At 41.4% G+C, this 16,050-nt stretch overlaps 1 protein-coding gene across 1 annotated transcript in view; it reads left to right on the top strand.

Moving 5' to 3' along the window:
• sik2b (salt-inducible kinase 2b) overlaps window positions 1-16,050 on the top strand; it is a 130,220-nt gene that overhangs the window by 48,803 nt on the left and 65,367 nt on the right. Inside the window, exon 4 of the mRNA XM_060943841.1 lies at window positions 5,136-5,297. Within this exon, the coding sequence (XP_060799824.1) occupies window positions 5,136-5,297 (162 nt within the window). The remainder of the gene's footprint in view (window positions 1-5,135; window positions 5,298-16,050) is intronic.

The raw sequence follows: 16,050 nt of genomic DNA, 5'->3' as shown, positions 1-16,050 counted from the left end.
CCCTGTAGAACAGGATAAAGCGGCTAGAGATGATGAGACATTTTTCAAGTTCTGCTGCAGGAAACCAACCCGACCTCTTTACACTGACCTCAGCAGCCCAGAGCATAAACCCCACCAGACCTTTGGTCCAGGCGAGCTAAAAATTACAATTTCTCACATTTCTTAGTATCAAAAGGCACATATACATTACTGAATCAACACGTATACCAACTTTCAAGACCATACCACTCATAGTTTGCAAGTTCTGCTCCGGAAACAAAACCTACCCTTAAGACTAACCTGAGAGACTAAGTCTGAAATTGTTTCCATGGAAACGTGAAAAATTAAAATTTCTTTTTATCAAAATTTCTTAGTATGAAAAGGCACATCTACTGTACATCACCTTGATGAGATGAGAATATGTGGCTTGGTGGAGGTATACGCTCTACCGAGTGCCCTTCTAGTTTAATATTGTTATTCGGATGCTTGATGGAGTCTGAAGAGCCTTTTTTTTTTTTTTATCACAACAGTATTCAAGCTGCCTGATCTGCATCCATTGTGGCTGATTTGCATCAAGCTCATGCCTCATTTTCACACGAGAAAAGCTCATGTAAAACAGTGGCTCATGACAAAGCAAACCTGCTCACGTCTTTTGTAGTGCTGGGTTAGCATTTTATACTACTAATGATCAGTGTTGATACTTGTAGCTTTGTGGAAGCGTGTGCTTTTCTGAATTTGTGTCATTTAAACAACAAAAAAAAGTAGACAGTTCAGTTTTCTTTCTGTGGTAACAAACAAAAGATTAATGAGAAGAAATTCACAGAATCTGGTTTGCTGTTTAAACCTATCTGTCCACTTTGTCTTGAACATTACTAAATAACACTGATAACTTTTATATACAGTGCTCCAGAATTGTTAAAAAATGAGCAAAAATGATTTTACAAAATAAACATTGCACACAATATCCAGTGGTGCTTGAAAGTCTGTGAACCCTTTAGAATTTTCTATATTTCTGCATAAATATGATCTAAAACATCATCAGATTTTCACACACGTCCTAAAAGTAGATAAAGAGAACCCAGTTAAACAAATGAGACACAAATATTATACATGGCCATTTATTTATTGAGGAAAATTGAGGATATCAGCGGTTATACAATACTCACAGTCCAAAAACACAAACTGGGTCAAAACCAGAAAAGCGACACAAAATACAAGGCTTGGTAATGTTAGACGCAGGGTACAGAGGGTATACTTCGCAAAGTCTGTGCGTTACTCAGAGTCCTTATATGTATGTGCTGTGATTGTGCTGTAATCAGGAACAGGTGCATGGTCATTAGGCCACCCATTTTTTATCTTTAGGTTCACGGATTTTTTCAACATATTTTTGATAATGTCGGTCGAAATAAAAATAAAAGTGTCCTTGTCCAATTTTTTTTTTTGCATGGCAAAATTTCAATGTCGGATTAAGATGATAAAATGATTTAAATTCAAGAGATACACTTTACACACACACACACACACACACACACACACACATATATATATATATATATATATATATATATATATATATATATATATATATATACACACACACACACACACACACACACACACATATATATATATTAGTGTGTGTGTGTGTGTGTGTGTGTGTGTGTGTTCTTGTGTATAAGTTTATAACACGGACTAGCATTCCAGTACTTACTTCTCTGAAGGTATGTGGTCATATGACCGTTGAGCTCTCATGAGCACATCGAAGGCTGATACGTTCATGCTACTTGATTCGATAGGACTCTCTGCGGCACCATCCTCTTCTAATTCCACAGTCAGATACTTGCAGCCAAAATCGTGAACTAACGTTATGGCAGGCATATTCGGCATCGCGCTCGTTACATCGCCACCTTCTTTCTGAGAAGCAAAAATCGTTTTGATCTTTTCATTGTTTACTTTCAACGCTTGAGAGACGAAATCGCCCACGTTTTGGTTAGTGAGACAGTGAAAAGACTTTTCTTTACCACACTTTATGCTGACGTACAGTTGAGGCGATAGCTCGGAATCCATGCTGTCAGCGTCAGGCATGATCAGCACGAGGTTGACACTGTCGTAAAGTGGTCGTAAATACCATAAAAACATTCAAGTGAATACTCAATGTCGTAAATAGTTTGGTTTTCGGACTCGGCTGAAGTGGATATATACAACACACATTGTCGTTTATATTTGCAATTATAATACTTTTTACTTAAAGAAATATGGCCTAGTACCAGGGATACAGTGCTGTTACAAGAAAAATATGTGACTATTTTTTTTACATTTCTTTTAGTACGTTTCGGCGGTTAAACTAAAAATAAAAATACGCACAGACTTTTTATTTTTCTAGCGGTAGTATTTAACTGCTGTCGGCAGATCTGTGATCCGAAAAATCTAAAATGAGTCGCCTTAGTCGGAATGGTGCTGCGTGCAGATGTGACAGATTTAACCAGACAACTGTTTGACATCAAGTTTGACATTCGATCTTAACTATAGAGTAATGCTGTAAAGTGAAAGCGCTGGTGCACTGCTGTCCACCAGGTACCCAGCAGAGTTGCACCATAATAAATGTTGTGGTGTTGTTTCTGGCACACGGCATGCGGTGTCAAAGAAAGGAATAAATATATATTCATAACTACAATGTGGATCTCATTATTGGTATCACCAAAATTTACTGACGTGAAATACACGACACGACACAGTTCATGGTGCTGTAATATTATTATTCTATTCAGGTTGATTTTGTGCCCTTGCAAATATTTTGCTCATACAGTCATCAGAAGCTCCGCTTTTAGGGAGTGCCTAAACATCTAGGTTATACATCCGTTCCTGATTTCATGCCTGCAACACATTCCAAAACAAGTTGTGACTGGGGTAATTTAGAGCTGGTAATTAGTCCCCAATAGAGAATGTGTGGCAAATGATGAAATGAAAAGTATGACAAAGACGTGTTCTGTTTCACACCTTAAGACCTGTTTGCAGGAAGAATGGGACAAAATAACACCCGAAATGCTTCATCACTTGGTGCCTAAACATCTTATAAGTGTTGAGAGAAGGAACGGAAATAGTGTAAAGTGCTAAATGTTTTACTGTCCCAACTTTTTTAATGTGTTGTAAAATAATATTCACGTGGTAAAACATTAAACAATGTGCTGTTGTATTGTTCTGAATGCAGTACAGGTCAAAGATTGTTTGTTTACAAATCATTGTTTTCGGTTTTAATTTCAATTTCACCGTACCGTTCCAAATTTTCTGATTCGGAGTTGTACAGTGGATGCATTTCTCTGTAAATTGGCAGATAGAATGTTTCTGTAGACTTGTGAATTCATTCTGATGCTACCAGTTAGGAGTTACATCATCAATAAAGATTAGCGAGCCACAGTGTTGTAGTCGAGTCACGAAACCTCGAGTCCCCAGTGTTCAAGTCCGAGTCATGTCCACTATTGATCTGAGTCGAGTCTGAGAACAAGACTCCAGCCGCACCATTTGACGGTGTCTGTCGCTGCCTTTATGTGAAAGCGTCTCTGCTGCTGTGTTGGACTAACGTTCCTACTCGACTGCCCTGTTTTAGTTAATCGGCTAAACAGCTTGTTCATCGCTCAGCAAGCCCCGCCCACTATCAACAGGGCAAATAACATGAGAGAGGGTTAACACTAGCTAGTTCATCGCTCAGCAAGCCCCGCCCACTATCAACAGAGCAATGAACACAGCGTGTCACTTCCTTCTCTGGGTGGAGTCTTACCAAACGACGATTGAAGTTCGAGGTCGTCCCCGTCGTCTCCTCGATAGTTCTTCTACATATGGAACACACGGCAGTGCATTTTTTCCCACTGCACGAGAAGTCTGTATAAGCAAAGCGGACAATCCTAGCGGCGTCTCTCCAGGCGTTTTAGCGCCATTAATGTTAGTTTGTTCCTGAACATGACGTATGAACAGGTGGATGTGCATTCTCTTGCACGAAATTAGTATAAAAATGAATGTAGATATAAATATCTTATGCCAAATTATTATGGCATGTTACAAAAAATAAAGAATAAATCCGAGTCCTCGTCTCCAATTTACGAGTCCGAATCATCAGTGCTCAAGTCCAAGTCAAGTCATGAATCCTTAAAATTAGGGCCCGAGTCGGACTCGAGTCCGAGTCCTGGATTCAAGTGCTACAAGCCTGGCGAGCCCCTTCCAGAAGCATCCATACAAGCCCAAGCCCTGACACTACCTCCACCGTGACTCCTATGTTTTGGATCACAAGCAGAACTTTTCATTCTATGTACTTTGGCCTTTCCATCACTTTGGTCGAGGGTAATCTTGATTCCAGAGCTTTTGAGACTCGTCTTTTGTATTTTCTTTACAAATTCCAATCTGGCCTTCTGATTTTTACTGCTGATGAATGGTTTGCATCGCATAGTATAGCCTCCATATTTCTGCTCTCTAAATCTTCTTCAAATGGTCGATTGTGATACCTTCACCACTGCCTTGTGCAGATTGTTGGTGATGTCACTGACTGTTGTTTTTGGATGTTCTTGTTTGGGTGTTCACTAGGTTCCTGGCATCAACTGCTGGTGTTTTTTCCTTGGCTGACCTGTTTGATATCTGGTTGTTAGTACACCAGTAGTTTCTTTCTTTTTCAGGACATTCCAACTTGTATTGGCTATTCCCAGTGCAATGGCTCCGATTTGATTTTCCCTTTTTTTCCCCCCCAAAGACAGCACTCTGGTCTTCATGTTGGTTTATCCTTTTTTAACAAGTGCAGTATTCGGAGGCAAAAGCCAGGGCTCAAACCACGAGTAGACATTCAGAGCTATTAATTATTTAAAAAAAAAAAAATCAATCTAACAGGTCACTCCTGGGCAACAAGCAATGCCGGTCAGTCACGTTACAATAGTTTTTATCACTTGAAAAATGGAATGGGTGGGTTCAAACAAAAGGTGCCATGTTTTAAATTGGTTAACAAATCTAGATGTCAATATCAGGAAACGAAAGCCGAAATTCCGATTTACTGTCTCGTATTCTTCTTTTGATCTCAAACCCAAATGTCGTCAATGCACAGCAAAAACAAAATAATTGACCTTGCTGCTCCAATACTTTTGGAGGCGACTGATTTAGTCCTCACGTTTATCTTTCAGACTATCTGGCCAAACACGGACGGCTGAGTGAGCCCGAAGCCCGTCGCAAGTTCTGGCAGATTCTGTCTGCAGTGGAATATTGCCACAACCGCAACGTTGTACACCGGGACCTGAAAGCTGAGAACCTGCTGCTGGATGGACACATGAACATCAAGATCGCAGGTAAAACAGGACCATCAGTGTTTCAGAAGCAGGCAAATGATGACTGGAAGTAAGCACTAGACACACACAGATTTATTTATCCATGTTTAAAGCTTAGAATTAACCAGGTGTAGGTCTTAATTGTGAAATGTAATGAATGGTTCACACTCGATAAAAGTCAAGTACAGCAATTCTACTTATTAGAAGGAATAAGTAATAAAACATGACGGGGTTTGCTATGATATGAATGCAGTCATGTAATCATGACGTATATACTGTGACCACTTCAAAGTTGATTATTTTCCGATAAGAGCACATCGGTGTTTTATTCCTCTACAGCAGTTTTCTAAAGTTTTTCTTATAATTCATAAAATTACAATTTTAAAAAAGCAGTAGCCTTAATTTTAACTGCTACAAAGTTCTGGAGTTAGAAACTCTTTCCATAAATGTTCAATAAAATCTGTATAGAAAATGTTTAGTGGCATCATGTTGTTTTTTTAATTCATTTATTATTCGCCATATATAGGGGTGTTCACACAGCACATATTTGCATCGATGCTGCACCGATGTATTTTGTTGCGATATATCTTACACCGGTGTAAATTTTGTGGAGCGTTCACACGTCACAAACCTGCTTACTAGAGAGAAGCGTGTTAGCACCGGTGCAGCTCACTTGCGTTCACACAGCAGTTTTTGCGACCGTGCTATACGATAGTAATAATGCGGAAATGAAATATGAGCATGCGTGAAAATGTACTTCCTTTTCCCGGTTGTCATGGCATCACCAAGCGCCGGGAAAACAACGTGGATGAAGACACCAGTGTTGCCAGATACTGCTGACGTTTTCCAGCCCAAAATATGTTCAAATCCGCCAAAATGCACTTAAAACCGCCCAATCTGGCAACACTGGAAGACACGCAGTTCTGTTGTTGTTGATATTCGCCATTTTGGAAGCACAAAATACCAGGATGCAAATTATGCAATGCCCGTATGTAATCAACTCTCCTCACGCGTAGCGAGTCTACCCCTGTAGCGTTCAGACGTCCCATTTTATATCGGAGCTGCCCCGCAAACTAGCACTTACTCCGGAGTAAATTTCTTAAACCACCTCCCGAGCAGGGTTAGATTTGCACCGGTTTAAGCAGCTTTCAGGGGCGACACCGCTATAACTTTGTACCGTGTGAACGCTCTACCGGGGCAGTCCCGGTGCTACACCGGAGTAAAAGTTGCCGTGTGAACACCCATTATGTCTGATGTGGTGCATCCATCATACAAGACCCTGTGAATTAGCGGTTACTATAGAAACAAGAATATATTAGACCGAGCCCATTAATGTAAACCTGTGCGTTGATTTACCGCCGACATTGCTGACGAACTAATCATCACGACTTTATGACCAATCAGATTTGAGAATTTAACATCACGGCGTTATAAAGTAAATCCTAATAACTTTTTTTTTTCCAAGTTAACTGTAACTTCATGACAGTGTGGAAGAGTAATTCTCTGATATTAGTTCCACACCCTTGCATACAGTACTCCATGGTCGTGTCACCCCATCCTCCTTGGTATGTGCGTGGGCGCTTTAAAGCGAGCCCTTCGCTGATTATAATTGTCCCTCTGACTTCATCCTTCGGCTGTGTATCCAGTGACTTCAGCGCTTCTCCAATCCTTCCTGGCTCAGTCCCTCGGTTCCTCCAGGAACACTGCTTACACTAAACACATGCTGCGGTTATTAATACGGATGATGCAAAATGATATGTGTGGAAGGAGATAAGGACATGATAGCGGCGCTTAAACACACGCGGGCCAGACACGTCTGGTTCCTGGTAGTGACTTTAACAAGAGCCAGATTCAAGTGAAATGATACGAGCGAGATACGTCCCTGCAAAATGAAGAAGGGGGGATTTGATTTGATCTGACTCAGGTTCAGCTTGATGAGTAGGTGTGCTTTGATTAGGAGGTGGAGCGCCAAGAAACGGATCTGATATTCTGGAGGTAATGAAGTCAGCAGGCTGTAACGGGCACATCCTGTGCTGACCAGACAGATACACCACACAGCCGTCCACAAACACTATTTACTCTGGGCTACAAGGTATTAACAGCCAGCAGTCCAGCTTGGGCTCTGTTCCCAGGATGACAGCTACAGTATATGGACTATCCAGCTGAGAGAGAGAGAGAGAGAGAGAGAGACACTTGTACACGATAGCATGAAGCTATATTTATAAATGCACCTTACAGTAATTCGACTTAGCAAGGAAATAACAAGCAATTTATGATTTTCATGCAGACGCCCTGTGATGACCTGGCGACTTGTCCAGGGTGTACCCCGCCTTTCGCCCGTAGTCAGCTGGGATAGGCTCCAGCTTGCCCACGACCCTGTAGAACAGGATAAAGTGGCTACAGATAATGAGATGAGATGAGACGTACGCAGATGATTTGTCTCGTCTTACAAGTCTGACTTGCAAGTCTGGTCCATTTACAGATAACAAGAACCGTCTACTTTCACAGAAAGAGGGCTTTTGACTGACATGGCAAACTGCCAACCGTGTTTATTTTATACTCTTTCAAAGAATTTTTCTTCTTTAATCCAGTGACCTTATATTGTTCCAAAAGGCTCATTTTAGTGCTCCCATCCAAAACCAAAGTACTAAAGTGCACATAAAAGTGAAGAGCCAATCAGATTGCAGCCTTTAAGATTCTGAAGCTCGTGGCCAGATAAGCGTACAGAAACATAATAGATATGCGAGAAAAGCATCTGAAGTCTTTATTGACCTTAAAAAGGCTTTCGATCGAGTAAACGTCTTCTTCATAAATTGGAACATTATGGAGTTAGAGGTCAGAGCTGAAATTGGTTCAGAAAGTATTGAACTCCACGTTTTTAAAAAGTACAGTACGAACAGGACTGATCACCTAGTCTACAACCTTGATTATGGCGTCCCACAGGGTTCTTTACTTGGGCCTTTACTTCTTGTCGTTCGTATAAATGACTTGCCACAGTGTTTAAAAAGCTCTCCGATCAGCCTGTATGCCGACGATACTGTCATGCACGTCTCTGGAACCAACGTAAGTACAATCAAGGCTGCGTTACAAGAAGATCTAAACCGTGTTGAGCAGTGGATGGAGGGAAGTCAGCTGGTACTAAATCAGAGTAAGACAAAAGGACTACCCCTTAGAACAAGACAGAAGTTAGAAGTCACTGCAGATTGCATTCTCCAACTCAAAGGAAAGACCATGGAAAGAAAGAGTCACAAAATGTAACTATCTGGGCATTATGCTCGATGAAAATCTTACGTGGAAGGAACATTTTGACTTTGTCTACAACAGGCTTGTACAGTAGTACTCGAGCCCGACTCGTGCCCTAATTTTAAGGACTCTTGACTCGGACTTGAGCACTGATGACTTGGACTCGGACTCGTGCATTAACTGCATTAGGACTCGGAGAATGGAGACGAGGACTCTGATTTTTTCTTTATTTTTTTTGTAACATGCCACAATAATTTGGCATAAGATATTTATATCTACATTAATCTTTGTACTAATTTCGTGTAAGAGTGTCACACCGGCACACCTTGGCATGTGCATCAGATAGACTCTCGGGCGCTCTCTGGACAGTGCGCGCACCAAGTGCTCGTAAACGACTCGCACCTGCACAGGATTAAGGCACAAACAGCATGCCTATATAAAAACTGTGAAAACACACTTACTTTGCGAAGTATTGAGTTGCATTGCTGACACATTACCGAGCCTTATTTCGTTGTTTGGTTTCCTGATCCCTGATTTCCTGTTTCTCGTCTTTGATTCTGCCGAGTCTACGATAGCCTGTTTGTGCCTCGCTCGACCTGTTGCCCATTTCACCGCTTTACGATTCTGCCTGCCGTTCTGGATTGCTTACCGTCTTCGCTTGTATTAATAAACACACCTTCTGCACTTACATCCATCTCCCAACCATCTCTGACAGAATACTTCGCACTCCCTGATAAAGAGAAGCACATTCACCTGTTCATACGCCATGTTCAAGAACAAACTAATGTTAATGGCGCTGAAACAGCTGCCGTCAAATGGTGCGGTTGGAGTGTTGGACTCGACTCGAATTTTTTTTTATTTAATGACTCGGACTTAAACACTGGGGACTCGAGACTGGACTCGGACTCGAGGTTTAGTGACTCGACTACAGCACGGGTCTACAATAAAGTGGTTAAATGCTTGGGTCTTTTCTCACGTGTTCGACACTGTCTCACTTTCAAAGCTGCAAAATGTGTTTACCGTAGTATAATCGAACCAGTTCGAAACTATGCTGACAGTGTATGGGGTCGTTTATCCGTTGGAAGTTGCACAAGCTTACAGAGGCTACAAAACCAATAACGCTACTCGCATCATCACCAGGCGAGACTCCTGTAAAGATGCTACAGAAGTTTTAAACTGGATTGATTTAGGGACGAACAGAAAAGTTCTTAAGTGTTTGTTCGTATGCAAATGCCTTAATTTAGTTCTTAAATATTTGAGCGATTATTTTCACTTGTATTCCTAGTTATAACACTCGAAATAAATCTGACCTGCATTTCCCAAAACCTACGCTTACACTCTGTACACGAACTTTAAGATATTCAGGTTCAATACTTTTTAATTCATTGCCAGCAAATGTTAAATCAACTACGTCTCTAAATCAATTTAAAAGGCTCATTATGTCATATTTTTGGTAGTCTTATTTATATTATATAATTTTTATGATATTTTTGTTCGTTTGATATGTCTTTTTTCTTGGTTTTTGTTGTGTTTCTTTTTTCTTGAGACCATGGTGATGGTATTAATTGAATTTTTATCCCCCGCTGGGAAGGGTACTCATCTTCTGAAATCAACTCCTTTTACAATTTTTGGATTAATTTCACGAAACTTGGCAGGATTCTCTTATATGTCGGTAATACACAGATTGTAATTTCGTTAAATTGGGTCACGTTTTATCAGTTGCAGCCGTTCATTAACAGCCTTGTACTTTGACAATTTCATGAAGGTGTGCTCGCCTTCTGACATCAACTCCTCTCACAATTTTTGGACGAATTTCTTGAAGTTTGGCAAAAGGCCTTGTTATATGACAGTAATACGCAGATTGCGATTCAATTTAGTTTGTGAAAAAATTTTCCCAGAGTTTTGACCCTTGATTAAATAACTTGTACTAGGACAATTTCATGAGGGTGTACGTTCTTCTGAAATCAACTCCTCTCACAATTTGTGGAGGAATTTCACCAAACTTGGCAGAAGGCTTTGTTATATGACAGTTCTACGCATATTGAAATTTCGTTTAATTTGGGCAAATTTTACCAGAGTTATGCCCTTGATTATTAACAAACTTGAACTTTGGCAATTTCATCAAGGTGTGCTTACTTTCTGAAATCAACTTCCCGCACAATTTTTATCCCCCGCTGGCCAAAAGGCCCGAAGGGGGATTGCGTCGTGGCGATGTCTGTCCGTCCCAAGAAGGGTACTCGCCTTCTGAAATCGACTCCTCTCACAATTTTTGGAAGAATTTCACAAAACTTGGCAGGATTCCTTGTTATATGTCCATAATACACATATTGCAATTTTGTTCAATTCAGTCACATGTTACCAGAGTTATGGCCGAGTTGCCAGCGGGGGATATTGTGCTCTCAGAGCACTCTTGTTGGATTAATCATGTTAATGAAATTTTTAAAGATTGTTGTAACGCATTTTTGAAATTGTACATTAGTGTAGTCTTGTATTGTATTCTTGAAGTTGTGGATCGGTATGGTTTTGCAAGACCCCTATGGATACCAGCTGTGCTGAATGGGCCACCCTGTTGAAATAAAGTCCATCCATCCATGCCAAAGACTAACAGTACAGTGGTTCTAGTAGAGTGTTTGACCCTCTATTTGATGCTTTGGTAAACCCTCAGAAGCCACCTAGATCTGCAGGCTCTCAGAGAAAGGTCATAGCATTAAAGTAGCCTTTTATCTGCAGCTCAAAAGAACAGGATGTCTATATGTGGAGCTCAGGGAGAGGTCAAACTTTGCACTCAGTGATCAGCCATGTGCATTTGTACCGTCGCATCAAAGTGTGAAACAGATGTGCCCCAGATCTGTGCTCCCAGGATCAATTACCGGTTTGGTCATCTTCCTAAGCAAACATGTAGGAATGGAAGACACGTCATGGACGTTGGACGATTGTGAAACGGCAGAAAAGCGTGTCACGACTGAATCCCCAGAGACTTGCGCAAGGCTGTTGTGCTCACGCGTTGAGAGTGGTTGTGAACCCAGTACACATTTGGGTCCACAGGAGGGTTCCATTATGAAAGAGCTTGCTGACCTGTGTACAAGCTTTTGTTAACACACTATCCAAGCTAGCTGTTATGTGCTTGTGCTTTAATAAGAGCGGTAGTCAGAGAGTTGGATAAGAATGAGTGATTGCGGTATGGAGCACTGAAGGACTCACCTCTGCAGTGTCAGCTGGGGCAGCATTGACGTCAATCTCTACTGCTCAGCATTCAGCTTGTAAAGTGGGTCAGCTCTTCGAAGGAGTCTTCACCATCCCTGCCTCACACATCTCAGATGTTTTTCTTCCACCTCCCCTCCCTTCGTACCTCTCACCTCCCCTTCGTATTAATCCCTCCATCATTTTGTCTCCTGGCCTCAGTCTCTTTTTCCATTACTCACAGGAATCGAGACCAAATTGCAGCTCCGACATGCCATTCATCTTTTGACCTCCTCTGATTGAATCTACCTTTATAAATCAACGTGTCCTGCATGGAGCAGAGTGAAGTTGAAGCTAGTTCTGTTTGCAGCTGAACAGACTGTATGTCAAATGCCTTCATAAAGATCGGATGGGGCAAATACAAAAACAGACAGCACGTCCATGTTCAGTGTTTATCCCGGAACAAATGAAATCAGCATGAATGTGTTTGACGTGGAAACTCTGCTGCATGAGAAACAAGAAGCCACTCATTAGGAAATCAGTACAGAGCACTGACTGAATGTCAATGGTTTGATGGGTGAGATTTTACAGACATGGTTTCAACTTACTTTCCATGCACCATATCTACAATTACCATGGAGAAGAATTGAGACACCTCCTGTGCTCAGAAAATAGTGGAAAAGCCATTTTATCAAAACTCAAGGGCAGCTGTTGGGGCAGCCAGTGAACACAAGTAAATCTGTAAGGCTTTCACGAGTCTTTCGGCAAAGGCCTTTGTAAATCCATCCATCTGTTATCTGTAACCATGTATCCTGTGCAGGGTTGTGGGCAAGCTGGAGCCTATCCCAGCTGACTACGGGCGAAAGGCGGGGTACACCCTGGACAAGTCGCCAGATCATCACAGGGCTGACACATAGATACAGACAATCATTCACACTCACATTCACACCTACGCTCAATTTAGAGTCACCAGTTAACCTAACCTGCATGTCTTTGGACTGTGGGGGAAACCGGAGCACCCGGAGGAAACCCACGCCGACACGGGGAGAACATGCAAACTCCGCACAGAAAGGCCCTCGCCGGCCCCGGGGCTCGAACCCGGACCTTCTTGCTGTGAGGCGACAGCGCTAAGCACTATGCGACCCCTCCTTTGTAAATTAAAATCTTAATTTGCCCATTGAAAGATGGTGCTGGTTTTTTCATCATGAGGAATTTTTGGTTGTACAAAACATTACATTACTGGCATTTAACAGACACTCTAATCCAGAGCAACGTACAACATACCCAGAGCAGATGGGGGTTAGGTGCCTTGTTCAAGGGCACTTCAGCCATTCTTGCTGTTTTATGGAATCAAACCAGCAACCTTTTGGTCCCAAAGCTGCTTATCTCACCTTTTGGCCATGACTTCCCCACGAAACACGGAAGTGCCTCAGTTTCTGACTGATTGTGTTTGGACACCACAAAAACCACAGGAAATTTACTGTATTGCTCCGTTGTTGGGAAGTTGGTATCGCCTCGTCTCATCCTAAGACTGTTATTATTAATATAAGGGGTTGTAGATAATTCAGTCAGTTCAACCTGCCTGTGATTGGACTCCCAGTACGGACCGGACTATGACAATGATTTTTGGATCGTTTCTGTTAAACAGCTCACCGTATCTACGCACTTGCATCCTGCCTTCTCTAACCACACAGGAGATAAGCCTGATAATAGGTGTTGATACATGGGGCAACGTTTTGGGCAGTGTTGCCCAGCAATGGGCAACCAGGTGAGAGACGGGGCAACAGACAATTGGCAACAACCAATCAGATAAGAGCAAATCTATTGCCAGGGAGATGTACACCGCAAAGATGGACACTGAAACATTTTCACTTTTCTCTTGGCTTCAGCCTTTATTTCGCTCAAGTAAGTCTCACTTCTGGAACAAAACTGAATAGATCCTCTGGTCAGAAGATAATTTGCCATTATTCTAACATTTACAAGTCAAAATAAACACATTATTCTGTTAATAATAAACACGTTTTAAATCTCTAAAAATGCTACTAGCCTCAATCACATATGCTAGAACTAATAACTGGCACATATATCACAAAAAAAAAAATATATACGTTATTTACCAGCTGGGAGGTCCGTATCGTGAAATACCGTGACCGAGGTCTTGAAAGTACTGATCGAGGCCCTCTGGGTCGAGGTCAGTATTCAAGGCCGAGGTCACGGTATTTCACCATACGGACCGACCTTAAGCTGGTAAATAATATATTTATTTTTTTCTTTACCAAATTCTAACAGAAAACGAGAGCACCCGAAAGGGAAAACTGAGCCAAGACGCCATTTTGAATCCTCATTCACGGCTGTAATGCAAATGGCTTCCTCCTCAGTATACAAGTGCACTTCCATGGCAGGAAAAAAAAATACATTTTACCGCCTATGTAGTCCCCTATTTATACAAATAGGAGCCATTCAGGATTCAGCCATGTTTTTGCTCGGCGTTAGCAAGTTACAGGTTTTTAGCTTTCTCCTGAAATGTTTTATTTTATTTCTTCTTCCTCAGGGTAGTAAAACTCTCTTTCGCTGTGAACACTGTCGTTATCGTGATCCATGATGTAAAATTAATGCTGTTATGCTGAGAAATGCTGGCAAAAATTTGTAAGATTTTTGATAAAAATCTTATAAATACATCTTATTAAAAAAAAAAAGATAAATGTTGGCAAAAATTGCTACTATGTTTGTTGTTGTTGTGAACGAGCGAATCCGCAACCAGGGTCCGTAACTGGGGTCCGTATCGTAGGATACGGACCTGCTCGCCAGCCAATCAGAGCGCAGGATTTGATGGAAACCGGACAGCGAAAAAAATAAAATGGTTTAATTCTCATCTCGGCAAAAAGGACAAAAGGACACGGACCAGGAGATGCTGCTGAGGAGGAAAAGGGCGTGGCAGAGCTCCTGAAAGGCTCTCTTTCTTTTTTAGATCCTGAAGTTTGTACTGTTTCACCCTCGGGTTCCACAAGTAGTCGTGCTCTGGATGTGAATTAAATCAGACGATAAGTTCGACAATCTCTATTACAACTCACAAAAAAAAAATCATTAGCTGCCCATCACTTTTAACTTGACGCAAGAAAGCTTACGTTATCCCTACACAGCTAGCTATAACTTTCAGTTAACCATGTTTGCAAAAACCAATGCTAGTTAGCTAAATCCCGTTCAGTCTCTATGGAACGGTGGTCAGCTAACAGCAGTTTACACTTTGAAAAAAAAAATTGATGTTTTAATTCCAATCTGAGCACATAATAGATGTCTGTTGGTTTTCTAAGCATTTGATGAGGTAAATTCACCACTTTGTGTTTACACATAACAACTTACCGCCGTAAAAAGATACAAGTCGTCTCTCTTTCTCTTCGCTCCACTGCCGGAGAGAGACGGCGCCATCTTTGTTGCAAATTTCAGAAGCCTCTCAGGTGGTCATGTGATTTGCTGCTAGCACTCTGATTGGATGATCTGAAAAAGTTGCCCAAAGTGATCGAAATCGTTCAGATAGAAACGATGTCGCGCAATCTCAGCGGGAAAGTGTCGAAGCGCGGCAGCATTGCCTAAAAAGTCGCCCCATGTATCATCACCTTTGTTGCTCTGATCGTGCTACACAGCCACATGGGTAAACCATGATTATATAAATAGGTTAATTTATAAATTGTCCTTTTATATGTGAGACAATCATGTCAGTCCAAAAAAAATGTCCTCCATTTCAAAGACAATACACTATTGATGTTAAGGTTCTCCAGCGTTTTACGATGAAGGCTTCAGGTTTTCTGGTCCGATGCAGCGTTTTCCTGTCGAGTTCATGATTGCTGAAGGGTTGTTTTACAATCAGGGTATAAAGTTTGTGTCACAGGGGTCCAAAATTCAAATTGATTCAAACTGGTTCTTGTACCAGTTTTTAAGTGAAGGACAAGTTAAAGAACAGATTTCAGGTAATTTTTTGACATATGTGTATGGTAGTTTTGTGTAATCTGCTATAAGATAAAGAAAATTAAGTGTCGCTTTAAGCAGGGCTGGGAGAAACAAATGAAGTGATTCTCGGAGAGGACATTTTTTTTTTTGACAATTCAGAATCCACTACTTCCATAGTGCTTTTAAATAGAAGGCTGTAAGCTTTGTGTTAGTTGTCTCTAATATTTATGTCCCAATATCTTGACCACATTTTAGGATGAAAATAATCATTTTAGATATCTCATCTCATTATCTCTAGCCGCTTTATCCTTCTACAGGGTCGCAGGCGAGCTGGAGCCTATCCCAGCTGACTACGGGCGAAAGGCGGGGTACACCCTGGACAAGTCGCCAGGTCATCGCAGGGCTG

This window comes from Neoarius graeffei, chromosome 17 (assembly GCF_027579695.1).
Source record: "Neoarius graeffei isolate fNeoGra1 chromosome 17, fNeoGra1.pri, whole genome shotgun sequence".
NCBI lineage: Eukaryota > Metazoa > Chordata > Actinopteri > Siluriformes > Ariidae > Neoarius > Neoarius graeffei.
Note: the sequence above shows the minus strand (reverse complement) of the source record. Positions and strands in the feature narration are given on the sequence as shown.